This window comes from Macrobrachium nipponense, chromosome 6, assembly GCF_015104395.2.
Source record: "Macrobrachium nipponense isolate FS-2020 chromosome 6, ASM1510439v2, whole genome shotgun sequence".
Classification (NCBI taxonomy): Eukaryota; Metazoa; Arthropoda; class Malacostraca; order Decapoda; family Palaemonidae; genus Macrobrachium; species Macrobrachium nipponense.
The window spans coordinates 117,814,632-117,835,316 of NC_061108.1; the positions used below are offsets into that span (position 1 = coordinate 117,814,632).

The 20,685-nt window shown below is 44.8% G+C and overlaps 1 protein-coding gene across 11 annotated transcripts in view; it reads right to left on the reverse strand.

Annotated features, from left to right (window-relative positions):
- Positions 1–20,685, reverse strand: part of LOC135216042 (lysosomal alpha-glucosidase-like) — a 152,271-nt gene that overhangs the window by 48,834 nt on the left and 82,752 nt on the right. For all 11 annotated transcript variants that reach the window (XM_064250993.1, XM_064250990.1, XM_064250996.1 and 8 more), the window contains 4 exons: positions 20,651–20,672; positions 13,220–13,324; positions 12,040–12,177; positions 10,951–11,067 (listed from right to left, as the gene is read on the reverse strand). In XM_064250993.1, the coding sequence (XP_064107063.1) occupies positions 10,951–11,067; positions 12,040–12,177; positions 13,220–13,324; positions 20,651–20,672 (382 nt within the window). The remainder of the gene's footprint in view (positions 1–10,950; positions 11,068–12,039; positions 12,178–13,219; positions 13,325–20,650; positions 20,673–20,685) is intronic.

The window sequence follows — 20,685 nt, forward strand, 5'->3', positions numbered from 1 at the left end:
CCCCATAGGTTCCAAATTTGATTGCAGACCTTCTGAGTGCAGAGTCCACTCCGTGGAAATGACTTGGTCTCTCCTGCTCAACAAGTCTGCTCTGACGTTTTTCTCGCCTTGTATAAACCTCGTCAAGAGTGTGATGTTCCGCTCCTTTGACCATAGAAGAAGCTCTTTCGCCTTCTTGTACAGTGAGAGGGAGTGAGTCCCCCCCCTGTTTTCTTATGTAGGCTAGAGCTGTCGTGTTGTCTGAATTTACCTGCAACATGAGTTCGCGACTTGGGATTCCACTGTCTGAGAGCTAGATGCAACTGCCACTAACTCTTTCTCGTTGATGTGCCAGGACACCTGTTCCCCACTCCAGGTGCCTGACACTCTCTCGGCCTAACGTCGCCCCCCATCCCGTCTCCCGACGCGTCTGTAAACAACACTAGGGAGGGGTTCGGTAACTGCAGCGATAGTCCCTCGTTCAGTCTGCCTGGTTCTAACGACCAGCTGAGGCTTTCCTTTATACCTCTGGACAGAGGAAAAGATTCCCACAGATCCTGATTCTTCTGGTCCCAATTCTCCTTCAAGAAGAATTGAAGAGGTCTTATGTGAAGCCTCCCTAGAGAAACGAACTGTTCCAACGAGGAGAGGGTCCCCACCCAGAAGACTCATCATTCCCTCACGGAACATGTTCTTTCTCTAGGAAGGTCTTCACTTTTAGAATGCACCGTTCCTTGTCTTTCTATGGACGGAAAACACTTGAAAACCCCGAGAATCCATCAGAATCCCAGATAGACAATGCTTTGCTGGGGATCCATCTGGGATTCCCGAGGTTCACTAACAGTCCCAGGGACTGAGTCAAGTCCAACGTCGACCTTAGGTTCCTCCAGACACTGATCCCTGGATTGCGTCGAGATACAGCGATTATCCTTATTCCTTTTAAATGTAGCCAATGTGTACATTTTTCATCAATCCGTGAAAACTTGGGGAGCTGTGGAAAGACCGAAACAAAGGGCGCGAAACTGAAATACTTGGCCCTGTATCATAAATCTTAGATACCTTACTGGACGAGGGATGGATGGGTACATGAAAGTAGGCATCTTGCAGATCCAATGACACCATCCAATCCCCTTGTCTTAGCGCTGAAAGAACTGACGACGTCGTCTCCATCGTGAATGTTGTTTTGATCACAAAGTGATTCAGAGCGCTTACGTCCAGCACTGGTCTCCACTCCCCCGAGGCTTTTGGTACCAGAAAAGAGGCGATAGTAAAATCTGGAGAATGAATGTCTAATACCTTTCTATAGCCTTCTTTTCTAGCATCTGTTGCACCAGATGTAATAGTGCTTGGTTCTTTAAAGGATCTCTGTATCTTGCCGCTAACTCCCTTGGAGTGGTGGTTAAGGGAGGTTTTTCCCTGAAGGGGATCAGGTATCCTCTCTCGAGGATCGAGAGGGACCAGTTGTCCGCCCCTCTCTGAGCCCAGACTTTCGCAAAACCTCAAAAGTCTGGCTCCTACTGGAGTCTGGAGGACTCCTGTCTCACTGCGGCTTTGAGAATGGTCTTCGAAAAGATCGTCCTCTCTTAAACGGCCTTCTACTCTTAGGTGCGGGTCTTGAGGTTGTTCTTCCTCGAAAGGGCTGTTGGAAGGACACTTTATTCGCTGTTCCCTCTCTCTTAGCCATCGGCACAGCAGGTTTAAGCCTCTTGGCGGACTGAGCAAGATGTTCTTGCGTAGCTTTCTCCGACAGTGATCTAGAAATGTCCCTCACTGTCTCCTGAGGAAAAAGGTATTCCGAGAGTGGGGAAAAAAGCAAAGAGGCTCTCTGCAAGGGCGAAACAGACTTGGAGAGAAACGAGCTGTACACTGATCTCTTTTTGAGCACTCCTGCTCCAAAGAGAGAGGCTACTTCTGTGGATCCATCCATGACTGCCTTGTCCAGGCACGAAAGGACACTTGATAACACCTCCATTGTCACAAACTCCGGATCCTGCGCTCTTTTTGCTAGAGCTCCTAAGGCCCAATCCATGAAGTTGAAGACTTCTAATGTGCAAAATAGACCCTTGAGTAAATGATCCATCTCGCACATTTCCCCAAGACGCTTTAGACTGATTGTGAAGGGTTTAGAGAGCAGTCTTCTAGATGATTCCACCAGAGCAGAAAAATCCGCATTTTCAGGAAGCCGGAAGGCTAACACATGGGTTCCTTCGTGTCGTACCAGACACAGGCTTACCTGTCAATCTAGACGGAGGACACAAAAACACCGTCTTACCTGCCTCCTTCTTAACCAGAGCCAGTTCTCCAGATTCTTGATGGCCTTTCTCATAGAGAGAGTTGGCCGCATCTTGACAAAAGAGGGGGATTTTGCGAACTTAGTACTCGATAGCAGAGATCCCGGAGATGGAGGATCAGCCGAACACAGCGAGTCCCCAAACTCCTGAAGTAGTAATGCAGAAAGTCTCTTATAATCAGAGACTCCTACTTCTTTCGTCTCTTCCTCCTCCGAGACTTCCTCCTCCAAGGTTACATTCGGAGAGGGAGACCTTCTTAGGTGAAAGAAGTCCTGGCAAGTATGCGACTCTTATCCTTCAAGAGCTCGTCAGAAGAAGCCGCCAGTTCAATACCCGAGATATGTTTCCTCGGTAAAGAAAAAACCTCCGCTTTTTTCCGCTCCACCAGGTTCTTGATACCTGATAGGGGAGGATCTAGAGCCTGCCTCATCAGGCCTCTTGGCGCCTATCCGGAGAAACACTCGTTTCTATTCTCGAGCGCCTACTATGAGTAGGGCGCGAATCCAAAGTCAGGATCCTTCAGGCTCTTGGCGCCTGTGAGGAGAGGCGCTTGCGCCTACTCTTCTGTGACTCCCAGGAGTAGGGCACGCGTCTGACAAAAGGCTCCTTTCAGGCTCCTGAATCTTACGAGGAGCTTTAGAGCCTACTCCTGATCTTCCAGGATTAGGGCGCAAATCCCTGGCAAGGCTCGTTTTAGGCTCTTGCCTGTCCTTTGAGGAGAAGGAGCTTGCGCCATACCTTCTTGGGATTCGTTTACTTAAGGAGAATAGGGCCGGCGGGGATCCAAGATTAGGCTCCTTTCAGGCTCTTGACGCCTGCTAGGACTGAAGACGGGTTAAGCTGTCCACTACTAGATACTCTTCCAGGAGTAGGGCGAGAAACCCCTGTTTAGGTTCTTCGTAGAATCTTGGAACCTGCTAAGAGAGGCGCTTTGATCCCTTGAGGAAAGCCTATCATAAAGTTCTCGAGTAACTTTCAACGAGATTCGATCATCCAGGAGTCCTATCGAACGTTGGCGCCTTCTAGAAAGGTCATCCTTCGAAGGAGAGCCTTTCTCGCTTCTATCCCTTCTGAGCAGAGCGTTCCCTCTCTCGTTCCTTCCTTCCACTTGAAGAGGAGATCCTACTCTAGGAGATCGTTCGACAGATACGAACCGATCGCTGCCTTCTCGCAAGGGGACTTTCTCCTTACTCCTACAAGGAGAGGATCTAGCGCCTACTTCTTGGCGCTTTGTGCTATGACTCTTAGCCTCAGAGCTTCTGCGCAGAGAATACCATCTTCCTGTTCTAGACGAAGTTTCAAAGGAGTCGTCTACTCTCGGGGGGGGGAGAATAGGTTCTTACTGGTGAAGATCGCCTATTATACTCCTCCTTCCTACTAGGAGAAGATCTCCTAACAGACCTCTTAACTGGAAGAGAGGCGTCCTTCCTGCGTGAAGGCTCCTTGCGCCTACTAGTAGAAAGAGAGCCTACTAAAGAAGAGAGATTCGCTTGGAGGTTCCAACAGGAATTTCTTAGTAGAGGACCGAATCCCTTCTGGTGAAGATTCCGGAGACTTCATAGCCCTCTTAGGACGCAGGAGAATACTCCGGAAAAGCTCCGGGCTGGAGTCAAGAGCGCCTTCTCCTGGAGGTTTCCAGGCTCTCTGAGAGGGCGCGATTTGGAAGATGAGCTCCATCCTCGTTTAGGAGAGGACGAATCAGAGTCGGAAAAACACTCCTTAAGAGGCTTTTCCTATAGCTCTCTACAGCAGCCTGGGACGAGTCTACAGGACCTGCTGAAGGGACGCCTGACCGTTGGGGATACTCTACATCCCCCTTGCGGCTTTCGACATTCCTCCTCCCTTGGGCATGGGAGTCTGAAAGAGGTCTAGGGCCTAGGAGCGATGCGGAGTCGGTCAGACGCCCCCTCCACTGCACTGGGGACACTGCACTTATCACTAGACACTTCACCCTTACCTTGGTCTATATCTCGCAATTGCTGTTGCAAATCGCGGATTGAAGCTTCCACAGCGGCTCTCTCGGCAGACACATCTGCGGGTTCGCTGCGGGGGGAAGGAGCTGAAACCAAAAAGGAAGATGGCGAAGCTACTGCAGGGTTAGAAATACTATCCTGTTCCGCAGAACAGGATCTACTTGAACTTCTAGCTGAAGCTTTTCTAATCCTATCCTTTTCTAACTTTTTTACATACGAAGTTAGTTCTTTCCATTGTAATTCAGTAAGCTCTCACATACATCCACATGTATCCTTAAACCGAACAATCCCTTCCCCTACACTTTTACACAAACAGTGTGAGGGTCCAACGTAGCCTTAGGCAACCTCACCTTGCATCCCTCATTTACACATACTCTAAACCAGAGTTCCAGGTGTTAAATCGGACATATTAACCAACTAAATCCAAAAAACAGCGTATGCCAACAACCAAAGATCCAAATACTATTCCCAAATAATCCTCGGCGAAGCAAGCAAGAAATTCTAAGCAGGAGCTACCAACAAAGTTGTTGTCAGCACCGGCGACAGAAAAATTCTGTCAGAAAACGGGAATGATTCTTTCCTATTACCGCCACCCAAGCGGCGGTAGGGGGAGGGTGGTGAAGGGTAAGTTGGGTGATCACCTGACCTTGACCTGTAGCTGGTGTGCCGCTGCGTTTTAGTTTGAATTCGTGTCGGACGTTCAGAGACATAAGCTAAGTATATATCTGCCGGGTAAGTTGCATGTGTAAAATGATATTGTTAAACTACAATAAAGTTTTGTACATACTTACCTGGCAGATATATACTTAGCTTATAGTCTCCGACGTTCCGACAGAATTTCAAATCTCGCGGCACACGCGACAGGTAGGTCAGGTGGTCTACCTTACCCGCCGCTGGGTGGCGGCGTATGAACCAATCTATCTCTCCAACCAGATTTTTTTCTTTCACCTGTCTCCTGAGGGGAGGCTGGGTGGGCCATTAGACGTATATCTTGCCAGGTAAGTATGTACAAAACTTTATTGTAGTTTAACATATCATTTTTGTACATGAACTTCCCTGCCAGTATATACTTAGCTGATTGGCACCCTTGGTGGAGGGTAAGAGACAGCTAAAGTAATAAGGAGAGATAAGAAACAACTGATGTTGTAGGATATAATACCTTTGGTTCTTTACCTGTTCAGGCAGAAGACTTCATTGATATTGTCTCTGAGTCTGCGTTGCCTGGAGAGCTACAGCTAGGACGTGACCTGATGCTGAAAGACTCTCGGATCTACCACTGGGATAGTGATCCCTTTGTGTGGGTAGAATCCAAGTCGGATCTGTTAAAGGGAGTTCATCCCTATCTTAACAGGTCCTAACCACCACTACTGCAAGGAGCCACACTCATCAGACCACCTAACCAAACTACTAAAGATTAGTATTACGACCTAAAGAGATGCCTTCATGCATCCTCTTTAAGGCAACCAACAACAACAAATACAAGGGGGAAAAATTTATACTACTAAAACTTCCTCGAGGAAGGATGGATTGGTACGTGGAAGTAAGCGTCCTGTAAGTCCAGGACCCACCCATCCAGGTCCCCTGGACGGAGTGCTGCTAACACCGAGGCAGTGGTCTCCATCGTGAACTTCTTCTTTTCGACGAAGAAGTTCAGGGCGCTTACATCCAACACCGGTCTCCATCCCCTGAGGATTTCGGAATAGAACATGGGTTTGTTAAAAGCCTGCGAAAGATGATCTGCCACTAGTTCAATCGCTCCTTTTCCAGCATCTGGTCTACCGCTAGTCGGAGGGCTTGATTCATGATGGGGTCCCTGTATCTGGCCGTCAACTCCCTCGGGGTATTCGTCAAGGGAGGCCTCGAAGAGAACGGGATTAGATAGCCCTTCCTCAAAATTGACAGGGTCCAGGCATCTGCGTCTTCTGGGCCCAGACTTCTGCAAACTGTAAAAGCCTGGCGCCTACAGTTGTCTGAAGGACTTGAGTCTTACTTGGGAGGTTTGATTGACTTCGTAAAAGTCCTCCCTCTTCTATTTGGTTTCCGACCTCTGAACGAAGAGGATCTAGAGGTAGAAGCCCCTCAAAGAAAGGGTCCTGAGAGGTCGGCTTAGCTTTCTTCGTCTTAGTCTGGAAGGTAGGGCGCGGCTTCCTTGCAGACTGCGCTAGAAGGTCCTGCGTAGCTTTGGCAGAGAGAGCCTTCGAAATGTCTTGAACCAGGTGTTTAGGAAACAGCTGCGTAGAGAGAGGGGCAAAAAGCAAAGACGATCTCTGAGCATGTGAGACAGACTTTGTTAAAAATGAGCAAAATACTGATCTTTTCTTCAAGACCCCTGCTCCAAACAGTGAAGCTATTTCGCTGGCCCCATCCCTCACCGATTTATCCATACAGGATAAGACACAATTCAAATCCTCCGGAGAAAACGTGTCCGGTCCTTGAGTTTTCTTGGCTAGGACTCCGAGGGACCAATCGAGAAAGTTGAAAAACTTCCAAGACTCTAAAATGCCTTTTAGAATGTGATCTATTTCATTCATTGCCCACGTAGTTTTGGCCGAATTCAAAGCTGATCTTCTAGTGGCGTCTACTAGTGCCGAAAAATCTGCGTCAGCTGAAGACGGGAGGCCCAGAAGTCCCAAGGGTTCTCCTGTCTCATACCAAAATCCTGTCCGTCCTGAAAGCTTCGACGGAGGGAAGGCAAACATAGTTTTCCCCGCTTCTCTTTAGTACGCATCCATGAACGAACTCTTGGCGCTTCTTCATAGAAAGAGTCGGTTTCATTTGCATCACACGAAGAATCTTTCGTTGCTTTCGCTGTGGAGAACAACGAGTGGGAGAAGGAAGGAGGCAGTAGGGCTCAAAGACTCTCCGAACTCCTCCGAAGGAGAAGCTCTGTGAGCTTCTTGTACGAAGAAACTGTTGCCGATGTATTAGTTTCTTCCTCAGAGGCTTCCTGGTCTTCTTGAGGAGGAGAACGGGGATGAGGATCCTTATGAGAATCCTTAGATGATTTCCTAGCTGGGGTACAGTGCGATGAAGGGGACAAATGTCTTGAATGAGGAGAAGATTCCAAAGTAGAGAGGCGTACAGGAGAACGACGAGTTGTAAAAAGAAGGACGTTTATCCGAAAACAAATTCTTTGTGTCTAAACTTGCATTCCTTCCTAAAAGCAGACAACTCTTAACAGCAAACGAGGAAGGACTCCTTTCTCTAGAAAGACCACGTCTATCCCTAGGGAAACTACGAGAGGGAGAGCGCCTGCTGCTAAGATCCTGGCGCCGATCGTGAGAGAGAGCGGCTACTAGGCGCCGAGCGCCTATCTGTCACAGGGCGCTTAGTGGAATCCTGGCGCCTACCAAGCGGCGAAACGTTGCTAAAAAAATAGGGCGCCTTTCAGGAGCAGGGCGCTTGAGAGGCTCTTGATGCCTACGAAGCGGAGAGCGGCCTGCTGCTACCGCTCCGAGCGCCTTAAACGGAACAGGGCGTTCGGCGAGATCTTGGTCCTTACCAAGGGAGAAGCGTCTGTAAGCTCCGAGCGCCTAACAGAAGCAGGGCGCTTGAGGCGTTCTTGACTTCTAGCAAGAGGAGACCGATCAGGAGTAGGGAGTCTCGAGAACGAAGAAGCCGCCTACTAGGAGAACGAAGCAAACGAGGATCAAGGTGTCTTTCTCCAGGAGAACAGCTACTAAAAGAATGACGCTTACCAGGAGCAGGGCTCCTACTAGACTCTTGATGTCTTACAGGGGAGGAGCGAACTCCATGCGATGAGCGCCTACCAGTCACGTTATCCGACGCCCGACTACAGTAGTCGGAAGGAGAAGTGCGCCTACTTTCAGAAGGGCATTCCCTCGGTTCTCTGAGAAGACGAGGAGAAGAACGATGAGACGGAGACGACGAAATAAGTCTTCTATGACCTGAGCCACTCTCTCTTCTTGCACGAACTCTAGAAGAAGGAGAAACAGAAGGGGCTGAGCGTCTACCCGAGGCAGGAATCCGATTTGGGGAAATATCTTCATAGTCCAAGGAGCGCCTATCCGTCGAATGGCGTCTCGACACCTCCGAGCAGGAGTGGTGTTCCTCTCGTGAAATGTTACGATGTGTAGAAGTATCCTCAAAAAGAAGGAGATCGCCGATTACAAGGAGAGCGCTCAAGACGAAACGCGCCTCGATCTCTTGATAGGGAGAGACAAATCCTTCCTTCTACGCGATCTCGATGCCAAGGAGTCCGCCAAGGCTGTGATCTGAGCTTGTAGGCCCGCTAGCACTCGAGAAGGAGAGTCCCCAGGATCTTCTTCCGAAGCAAGCTCAGCGCGAGGAGCGGGAGAAGGAGGGCGATCACGGATCTCCTAGGCTTCTTTGCTTGCAAGGAAGCTACATCAGAAAAGTCTTCTGGGCTGGACGCTAACGTACTGAAGGGAGCCTCCGCAGCCCTCTTCAACGGGCGTGACGCCTCCTTAGAGCTCAACCACGCTTCGGCGAAGGAGAAGAGGATGACGAAAAACACTGACTAAGAATATTCTTCTTCTTACGATCCAAGGCAGCCTGGGAGCGAACTTCAGGATCTGCCGAGGGACGCCTGACCGGTGGGGGCTCTCCCTAGCCCTCCTCTGCGGCTTTCGACTTTCCTCCTCCACTGGAACTGGGAGTCTGGAAGAGGTCTCGGCCTGGAGGCACTAAGGAGCCGGTCAGACGCACCCTCCACATCACTGGGTACACTGCACTTATCATCACTGACACTCTTACCTTGATCAGTACGAAGATTCTTGTCTTCCTTAGAACACAAGGAAGCTTTTGAGGCCGCCGCCTCCGAAGACGAATCACGGCTTCGGTGCGGGGAGCAGGAGCTGAGACCTGGGAGGAAGGTTCTAAAACTACATTAATGTTAGTTTCATTCTCACTCATTCTCGACCTGCTCGAACTCCTTGAAGAAGCTTTACGTTACCTATCCCTTTCAAGTTTCCTATATAACGAAGAAAGAGCCTTATATTCATCTTCGTTCAAAACCTCACACTCTTGACACGGGTTACTAAACGAACATTCATTCCCCCTACATTTAACACAGAAAGTGTGAGGGTCAACCGCAGCTTTCGGTAACCTCACCTTACATCCATCGGTCAAACATACTCTAAAACAAAACCGGAGTTTTGGAAACAGAATCAAAATCAGACATTCTACAGGAAAATCCAGCGCAAAGTCAATAACGGTCCACAATAAGCGTATGCCAAGCCAACATAGAGCGAATACGTCACCAAAATGTCCAAATCAATCTCCAGGCAAGCGAGAAATGAAGAATATATCGGAATGAAACGACAACAGTTGTTATCACTTCAGCGACAGAAAAAAATCTGGTTGGAGAGATAGATTGGTTTCATAACGCCCGCCGCCACCCAGGCGGTGGGTATGGTAGAACCACCTGACCTACCTGTCGCGTGTGCCGCGAGATTTGAAATTCTGTCGGAACGTCGGAGACTATAAGCTAAGTATATATCTGGCAGGGAAGTTCTGTACAAAAACTGTAATTTTAGTTGATTATTATACTATTAACCTTACAAGTGTTTAACTTTACCTTCTTAATTTATCTGTACTGTTCCTCAAGCTTGGTGTTTAGCATTCTCTGGTACTATTTCACAGGCCGACACAGGTCAAGCCCAGAAAAGGGATTTTGACGAAGGAAAAATCTATTTCTGGGCAACGACCTGTGTCGCCCTGTGAAACCCCAACCATGTAGTTAGTTATTATCCTCACCAGCTTACCCCAAGCTTGGAGGCTATCTTCAGGAATGACGTCTCAGGCGTCGGAGGCGCTCACAGTAGTAGTAGACCGGGAGCTGTAGCACGGCTCCTCCGTAGTTCGGGGTTTTGTCGAAGGAAGAAGCTAAATGGCAAGGGACCTCTGGTAGTGATTCCACTCGCTCCTTACTATACCGACACTTCTATAAGAAGTGAGCGAGCCATTTATCTTGGCATTATATTGTTTCTTTTTTCTCTAGGATGAATAGCAATATTTATTCCTCAGAAATAGTATCAAAGGAACCATTTCACAGGGCGACACAGGTCGTTGCCCAGAAATAGATTTTTCCTTCGTCAAAATCCCTTTTATATTGCTTCACCACAAACCAAAACTGCTCTACGTAAATGAAAAGATTTAAAATCAGAATACACTAAGGATACATAGTGTCTTGGTTGAAATTTTGTATCATTCCCAAGCTAGACAATATAAAGTTTTTAAAATTAAGAAAGCTAAAGTTCTGTAATGCTGTATAATCTGTAATTCAACTTAAGTGGTTTCACATAAGTCCTGGGAGAATAGAACATGATAGTTTTCCATCCAGACCTGCATGGATGAGAACTATATGAAGGGAAGCTGAGGATGACTGAGGACTTGGACTTGTTGAATATGAAGCACAGGAAGGACATGGCTGGATGAATTTCACATAGGCCCTTTGTGTCACAAAATGTGAGAGGTGATCAAAATGATGGAGTTTTAATGTAAGCAAAAAGGTTTGCAGGTTGAAAGTTTGTAAGTTGAAAGTGAGGGAGAGTCTGTACAGTTAGGAAGGAAAATATGAACTTATACCTGATATGTACTAAGCACCTAAAATATGAATACAAAATGACAAATAAAAAAAATAAGAACTGTACTAACAAGTAAATAAAAAAAAAACCCTGGTAAACAGGTGCAACAAGAACTGTAAGTAAAAAGTAAAAACTTACGATCCATGCTCCATCAAATTCAACCCAGCTGTGATAGCGCAATAGCTGGCGACCCCAGTAGTATGTGCTGAGTGGCTGAGTGAAATCCGGCCAAGCTGTATCAACTGTATTCCAAACCTAATGAAACAATGACCAAAAATAATCAGCATTCTGCTTTTATGTAGTTATTTACTGGTCTACATGGTCCTTTGTTAAGATGGAGTCTAAAACATGTCAATACAACAAATAATACATTTCTTAAGCTGCTAACCTCCATAAGTACTGAAGTATTTTGATAACTCTTTAGTTGAGGATAAGACAGTAAACATTCCCCTTTGATGGTCAAAGCATCCAGTTACCTTGATCTTGTTAATTTGCTTTCATCTTTAAACTAACAAAGGTATATGATTTCAGCCTTATCCCTGACACATTTTAAAAATGAACTACATTCAAACAAGAAAACATATCAAACTTCTGTGATTAAAAAAAACTTTACTGGTTAATGACAGTAATTTTGTATTACCATATACACTGCAAAAATTTTTGTCCTTATAAAACAAGGTGGTATGCATGGTATTTCTTATAAAGTGAGGGCTTACATGACAATTAACCAGACACCTCTATCAATCCCAGACTTGAGAGAAGAGATTGTTCAAAGTTCAACCAACAATGATTTAGTCAGTTTCCTTAATTACATCTGTCTCTCAGTTTATTATGTCTCTATTTCTGTAATTAATAAATCAACAAACAATCAGAACTATTGATAACAACCATTAACATACAAGATAGCACATTATAACATGCTTGAAAAACACTAGCAATGAGTTTACAGTCAATAAGTTTTCATTTAATCAAGCACTACATACTCTTACTTAAATGAAAGTCCTGCTTGAAACTCTTACTTAAATGAAAGTTCTACTTGACTATTTTCTCATAATCCAAGACTCTCCCACCCCTTAAGTTCTTTATTTTTGTGCTGTTAAGTCAAGATTATACAATAGGATCCTGTTACACATATCACTCACTTTTGTGTAATAGGGAAAACCTTATAATTATGTACCTTAGTTTTGCTTTATGCACAAAATCACCATCTCTTGGCTCTCCTCTTACCTTTCCGATGAAAGGCATATTGGAGCCATTCCTTACGAAGACATGTAATGCAAGGCCTTCATCCCAAGGAGGATATGTATGAAGAGGCTCTGAAGCACTGATACCTGGATCCACAATAGGCACATAGTGCATTCCAACCTGTTGAGAACAAGACTTTGTGTCAAGTTCCATGCATTACTTTCTTTTCTAAAAAAAGAAAAGAAAAAAAAAAAAACTACTGATTTATTCTTGCTACAGTGTGACTGGCATGGAAAATTGTAGGTAAAGCCACAGGTTCTCTGCAAGGTTTCTTAGACCACACCATAGCACTCCTCTGCTTTCTCTCCGTTACTATTCTTTTTATTTTCTTCCCACTTGACTATCCCACTTTAATTTTTCTCTCTCCTCCCAACATTTAAGAACAAATCTTTTGGGCAACTTTGGGAGTTTGGAAACTTAGACTTGTTGCCTTATTATTAATTAACATAAGTAACTTACAGAGACCAATGAATTCTCAAATGATAATTAAAAATACAACAAAGAAAAGTTTTAAGTTGGACAACTAAATGAGCAGAAACTAAAGACAAAGGTAAAACAAATCAGACTAAATGAGAGCCAAAGAATCTTTAGTACCATTTATAAAGAGTCATGCAAAGCACATTTGAAGTGGTAACAACTACAAATATTTGGCTGGTAAAGTTGATGCTGCTGGACAGCAAAATAGGAAAAAATGAGGGGAACAAAAGTAAAGTAAAGGCAGAACAGCTTAAGTGCATCTTGTGCTCCTTTACTTATTTTTGGTTTTGTTTCTCTCTCTTTTTATTTGCTATCATAGTTCTTTACCTTTTTCTAATCCAAACCCCCCCCCCCCACCCTTTATATGACCCTTTCTAGACTAGCAGGTTCTTGATCAAGGGCACCTAAAAAAACTAAGTTTTCAAAAACTAATAAAAACTTGCTTACATGTATACTTACATATATGAGGTAACTTAAAAGAATTGTAAAGCCTAAAAGTTATGTTACATATACTAGAATTTACTAGATAAACTAGAAGAAAATCTCGTGAATATTATGTAATACTGAAATTTGAAGATGTCACAACAAGCTTTTTCTACATTAGCTTAACTCAAAAGGATGTAGAAATACAGGAATATAGTAGCAACAGCCTGATAAAAGTATTTTAGAAATCTAAAACCTTTACCTCATGAAGCTGTTGGACAAATTCTGGAAGTTCTCTAAAATGGATCAGATCATAGGTGAAGTCCTTGTTTTCCTCCATGTAGTCAATATCATTCCACTGCACATCCTGCAAGGAAGAAGAAACCAGGCAATGTTATAACTGGCAAATGGTTTATGCCTACCATGTCTTATAACATCCAAGACAGTGCATACTATCACTTGTCAAGTTGCTGATAATCCACTACTATCATATGACAAAAAGTTGTACAGCAGTATTCATAATAGTACTGTCTAAGATCATTAGTCACAGTGATAATTTTCCCAGAGATAAACTTCAAACTTTTGCTGGTTTAAAATCTTTTAAAGTAGGAAGCTTACATAATAGTTTGGATCAATATCACCAATAATTTCCTCCCCTTTTTCACTACATTAGGGGAAGTCCTTATAAATCAATTATTTGCAATCAGAAAAGATGTTTGCCTTATCAGATAAAAAAATTTATTCATCTGTCAATTTATGTCCAAAACATGACAAGTTTTTAATCAATATGTTATTGTTATAATACAATTAAGTTTGTTCATACTTACCTGGCAGATATATATATAGCTGTATTTTCTGAAGTCCGAAAGAATTTAAAAATTCGCGGCACACGCAGTGGGCGGCCAGGTGGTAGTACCCATTCCCGCCGTGGGAGGCGGATATCAGGAACTATTCCCATTTTCTATTCATATTTTATCAGTGCCACTGTCTCCTGAGGGGAGGTGGGTGGGCACTTTAATTATATATATCTGCCAGGTAAGTATGAACAAACTTAATTGTATTATAACAATAACATTTTGTTCATGAAACTTACCTGACAGATATATATATAGCTGAATCCCACCTTCGGATGGTGGGAAGAGACAGAATAGGATTTTTTGGGAAACTAAATTAAGTAGATGATATACATCTTGGTTCCTCACCTGTTAGCATAGCCGACTTCGTGATTACTGTCACCAAAGTCTGCTTCTGCGTTACTAGAGTTGCCAGCGAGGTAGAGACCTGTAATGCTGGTGCGCTCTAGATGATCTGTCAACGGGGGCGTGACCACAATGTGACTAGACCATATGACCATACTTCTGAGGGCACCGAAGCTAAAACCACCACCTGACCTAACCTATCAAAGTTAGTTCCATAACTTCTAGGCTAAAGGAAAGGAACGCGCCTCAAGCGACCAACCCTTCAAAGTTAAAAGCACACCTATCCCTTTTCTATAGGATAGGATTCGTGTTGCTTCCTGCCCCCAATAATATATCTACGGAAATGTATGGTCCTAGCGACTTACAGATCTCAAATGTCGTCTTCACATCCCGTCGGGAGTGTGAAGCGAACACAGAGTTGCTTCGCTAAAGCGTGGCACTCAGGATGTTACTGAGTGTCATGCTCTGTTGAAATGCTTCCGAGGCCGCGCCCTCACCTCTTGCATTCATATTAAGAAAAAATCTCAAATCTTTATGCAAACATAATGAATGAGACCTCTTAAAAGAACTCCTTGGCTATAATGCCAGGGTTTTCTTGGACATGAACCAGTCTGGTCTTTTACGGAACACCGCAGATTGTCGAGAGTGTGAAGCGAACACAGAGTTGCTTCGCTAAAGCGTGGCACTCAGGATGTTACTGAGTGTCATGTTCTGTTGAAATGCTTCCGAGGTCCGCGCCCTCACTTCTTGAGCATTCATATTAAGAAAAAATCTCAAATCTTTTATGCCAACATAATGAATGAGACCTCTTAAAAGAACTCCTTGGCTATAATGCCAGGGTGTTCTTGGACATGAACCAGTCTGGTCTTTTTACGGAGCACCGCAGATTGTCCGTTGACCTTGACTTTCTATAGTTTTATCAAGATAAAACTTGAGAGACCCTACAGGGCACAGGACTCTAATGCCCTTGCCCAATAATTTGTGCCATACCCTTGGTCTCCAAGCCTTCGGGTCAAGGGTTAGACAGGTTTTCGTTCTTATCAAGAACGGAAGGCTTAGAGGACAGACCGCATTATGTCCTTTAAAGCCAAAACCTCTGAAGATGGCTAAAACCTCACTAACCCTCTTTGCCGTGGCTAGAGCGGTTAGAATATTAGCCTTTCTGGTCACGTGTATTAAGTTCGCAGAAAGGATAGGTTCGAAATGCTTTTGGCATCAGAAACTCAGACTACGTCTAAGTTCCATGCCGGAACCTTTGATCCAGAGAATTTCAAGATCTCCACAGACCTCAAAGATCGTGAAGCTTTGTTGTTTGACAGAACCGAATCTCTGAGCCTAGAGGCCGTCAACAACATATTTGCATATTCTACAATATAGTTAGGACTTCTAGCTTATCTCATACTTCAGACGGAAAGATAGAACCATAAGGAAATTCACAGAGGTCGAGTTGGAGGAATAGTCATTTCCCTTCACTTACTCCAGAAACGGCCTCCTCCGATTGAACACTGAAAATAGGCAGCCTGCTTTGCCTTGGCCAAGAGACTGCCATCTCTTGAAGATCTTATCGCTATGTACCGTTGAAGACGAAGGTAGATATTGAATGCAACCTACGTCTTCACAGACGAATCGAGAGAAGGATTCTCAAGATTCTGAACCTGTGCTTACAAATGACTGAAAACGCTAACCGCTATTTCATTGCTGTCCGGTGAGAAGTCGTAGTTGCAATGAAAGCGGGGCGTTCTTCAGTAATGAAAACACAGGGGAAAGCCGCCTGAAGGACTGCTTCTCATGGGCTGAACATTTGGAAGTAGAGCTGTCAGGTCGGAGAGTAGGCGATGTCTTTATGACATATCTGTTAATTCGGGATGAACAATGAACAATTGTACACCTACGAATATGAGATATTTTAAAGACAAACTCAGATGTCTGCAAAATCATTCGCATTATCAGTGCGATGCAGCGGGAGACTTGTACAGACTTCTGTTACCGTGCGGTAAACAGTAAAATGAATAAGTCTAAGAGATATCTCTGTTGAAAATTCTCGCAATATCGAAGGCGATGGAATCTATCGTCACAGCAGTAGATGGTCCTTCATAATTGCGAGAATCCCCTTTAATCAGAGACCTAAGTCCAAGATTGTTGGGCAGAGATACGGTTCGGTAGTCAATCAAAGCAGGGGAGAGAGAGAGAGACATAAACAACCGTGCATCTCGGAGGCCCAGCTGATACTGAGCGGCTATCAGGCAGTGGCACAGGCAGTTCAATACGCAGTAGCAGAGCCTGAGCTCCCGCTGACTCGTCATCCTGAGTTGCCAGGTAATCCATATTCCACAAAGGAATGCGTTCGGCTAGAACCACCGAGCATAAAAGATATGCTCGAGCAATTATATTTAGGCGAAACGAATTTCGGTAAATATAAAAGTTGATATGGTGTTGTCGTGACAAAACCATAAAAGTATATAAAATTGAAACAAACTCCTGGGAGGTTGCAGGCAACCCCGAGTTGCAGTTCAATTAGAATACTTCTCGTCTAAGTCGCAATCCGTAGAAAAACTAGGATATGCGCCTACCCCTCGGACAATTCAACTGCTTAGTGGAATCATGTCGCGAGGTTAATATAAGTAGTATATTTATAGGATTCTGAACAACGATCTCCATCCTAAATTCTTTCCTTCAAGAAAACAAAATAAGGATTGGAGATCGACCACCTTCGATCTCTATCAAAGAGAGTGAAGGAGAAGTCTTCCTCGAAGGAACGCGTCAATGGTGAACAGAATACTAACTGCCTGAGTTGCCAGCTACTCCCTTTACGAAGGAATAGGTATGATATTATCGAGCAAAAGGAAACTCTCAAGCAGGCGTATTTAAACGAAACAGAATTCGCTAAATACAGAAGCTGAGTTGGTGTTGTCGTAACAATACCTGAAGAGTTGTTCTTACTCCGAAAACTCTTGGAAGGTTGAAGGGAGTGTCAAATAAATACATTAGAACAACAGTTCTTTCGGCTTCTATCCGCCGAGGTAAATACGATATGCGTAAATGACTTGACCCATGCGTTAGCAAAATGACGCAAAGGTAAACTACATAAGTATTGTAGTAATTTGAACATCAAATTCTCTACTACATCTTTCCTCGACGAGGAAGAGAGAAAGAAAGGGAAACCGACTGTCCACGTTCTAATGAATGAGACTTTTTAAAAAGAACTCCTTGACTCTTGCCAAGACTCTTTGCCAAGAAAAGGGAGTAATATTCGAATAGAGATCATCAAGAGAACCGAGGATCGAAAAGGACCGTTCAATGTTCTTACGATATTGGACATAAGACTTCCTGGATCCAGTCTACAAGTCTTTTTCTTACTCCCCGGATGAGCCTCTGAAAATGAATGAGAGCTCTTCCGAAATTTGTTAATGAGTTTATCCGCTTAAACGATAAAAACGGTAAAATCTATGACAATGAGAACTACCCCATTTATGAGGGGTCCCCCACTTAAATGACAATGGGGAAAACGTCCTGACTTGACAAAAACTATTAGCACTTTGCTAATAGGGAAAACCCTTTAACATGACCGAAAGTCACCCAGGAATCCGAGTATATAATCTTCCCGATTCTCAAAGAAATCGATGAAGAGGAAAGAGGGATCGAAGAAAAAATTCGGGTATGTCCTTCCGCTAACTCCGAATCCTTTTTAAAAATTTCTGTAAAGAAATGTCCTCAACAGCAAATAAGACGCCTTCAACAAGTCTTTTCTCTCGCAAAGCGTCCTGCCGAGCTTCCACCGAAGCGTCCTGGCGAATGTCCACAAAAGCGTCCTGCTGAGCGTCCTCAAAAGCGTCCTGCTGAGCATCCTCAAAAGCGTCCTGCCGAGAGTCCCTCAAAAAGCGTCCTGCTTAGCGCCCTGGAAAGCGTCCCTGCTGAGCGTCCTCAAAAACGTCCTGCTTAGCTACGAGCGTGTCTGAGCAGAGAACACCAAGTCTTGGTCTGAACGACGTTCCAGAGAGGAACTCGTTGAGCGCCTTGATGCATGCAAGGCCCGCCAAGAGGCGTCCTGGCGAGCGACCTTGCCAACCTCTCAATGTTATGAGAAACCGCGTTTTGCGTATGACGTTGAATATTTTTAAGGGACGTCCTCATGCGAGTCTCCATGGAGAGCCGCACGCTGCTCCTGAAGAGTGTGAACACTAAAGGAAGACGTATGGCTTTCGTCTTCCGCAAGGTGCTTGCCGAGCGTCCTGGAGAATGTCTCTACTTACAGGACGTCGAGCACCTCCAAAAGCTTCCTCACGTCTAAATTGCCCTTCTTATGCAGACCAGAGACATAAGTTGTTTGACTGTGCAAAGCAGCTTGCCGGCCGTCAAACTTATCAGCTTGCTTTTTCGAAGTAAAGCGAACGTTACATAACGTATACGGAGCGCCATGAGGAGAGGAGACGAATACTGAGTTGCTCCTCCAAAAGGTGGAATCAAGAATGTCCTTGATTACCAAATTCTTTTGGAATGCTAGCGAGGTTGAAACAGCTCTAACTTCATGAGCGTTCACTCGCAGGAGGCTCAAATCACTCTTCTGGCAAGATGAATGAGCCTCCTTAATAATGTATAAATGATGTATACATGAGCGTTCACTCACAGGAGGCTCAAATCACTCTTCTGGCAAGATGAATGAGCCTCCTTAATAATGTATAAATGATGTATCATGAGCGTTCACTCGCAGGAGGCTCAAATCACTCTTCTGGCAAGATGAATGAGCCTCCTTAAATGTCCCTTAGGAAAAGAGCCAGTGCATTCTTCTAAAAGGGAAAATGTGGTCTCTTTACTCTTTCATCCTCTCGTGACGAGAGAGAGGACGTGAAGCGTCCTCTTCTCTAAAGCTTCTTTAGGGGGCGCGAGTCCTTCCGAGAACTCCAACCCCTGTGTGGGGAGGACGCCTCGGAGGACGAGAAGCAATCCTTCAAGATTCGTGCACGTGCTCGATCTTCGGCAGCCTCGGGAAGCGACAACAGGACCTGCCGAAAGGAAGCCAGATCAGCATGAAAAACCCGTAACCCTCCTTCGGCTTTTGACATGCCCTCTCCTGGTTTCCTGGGAGTCCGACAGAGGTCTAGGCCTAGAGGCGTTATGGGGCCGATCTGACGTTCCCTCCTAACGAGAGAGAGGACGTGAAGCGTCCTCTTCTCTAAAGCTTCTTAGAGGGCGCGAGTCCTTCCGAGAGCTCCAACCCTTGCGCGGGGAGGACGCCTCGGAGGACGAGAAGCAATCCTTCAAGATTCGTGCACGTGCACGATCTTTAGCAGCCTGGGAAGCGTCAACAGGTTCTGCCGAAGGGGACGCCAGATCGGTGGGGAGCCCCCGTAACCCTCTTGCGGCTTTCGACATGCCCTCTCCCTGAGTCCTGGGAGTCCGACAGAGGTCCAGGCCTAGAGGCATTATGGGGCCGATCTGACGCCCCCTCCACAACACAGGGGCATACACTTCACAACACTGATTGGAGAGCGAGCACTTTAGTCTAAGATTACTTGATGTAATCCTCTAGCAGACACTTCTTCTAGGCCCGTAAGCCATACCACAGGTTAGGCAAATAAAAACTACAGGAGGTTAGAAGGTTCATTATTTCTAACTTCTGTTTACTGTGGAGGAAAACTCCTGATTCTAACACGCTCTAAAATGCGTACATGAAACCTGCTTCTTCCGTAATCAGTCACACATTACTAATTACATTGAACTTATGCAAAGGAAAACATGTAAATGTCATATCTACTAAGTGAGTGTCTACCGAAAGTTCCGGTAGCCTCACCTTACCATGCAGACAACAAAGTCTGAAACTAGGTTAACTAGCTTCAGACATCAAATGCAATGAAAAAATTTACGATAGCGTATGCCTAGCCACAAATCCAAGATAATCGAAAGAATAATTAGGATACTTAAGCGGCTAATGAAGTTTTCAAAATCCTAGGCGGAGGTCTGTAAACAGTTGTTTACCGACCGGCGACAGAAAAAATATGAATAGAAAATGGGAATAGTTCCTGATATCCGCCTCCCACGGCGGGAATGGGTACTACCACCTGGCCGCCCACTGCGTGTGCCGCGAATTTTTAAATTCTGTCGGACTTCAGAAAATACAGCTATATATATATCTGTCAGGTAAGTTTCATGAACAAATTGTATTTTTCATAACTACAAACCTTTGGGCTTAACAACACAAAGCTTCAATCTGTCAAGAATACATAAGTATGTATATACTCTGCCTTGTTTTCACAGTATCTATGATGAGAACTACTTACAAACTGAAGAGTACTATCATGGAATACAAACACCCTGCTTTAACATTTGTATGTGTGTGTGTTGAGGGGGGGGATGCTAGAATTGAAAATGTGTCTTGCTTAAAAGTTAACATAAGTTAAAAATAATTCACTACATCATACAGTGTGCATCTCAAGCCAATTAGGTAAAGGTACAGTTTTAAATTACTCAGAATTTTATCCCAGTGCAACAACACTTACAAATGGTATTCCAGCATCACGTGTGCGCTGCCAAA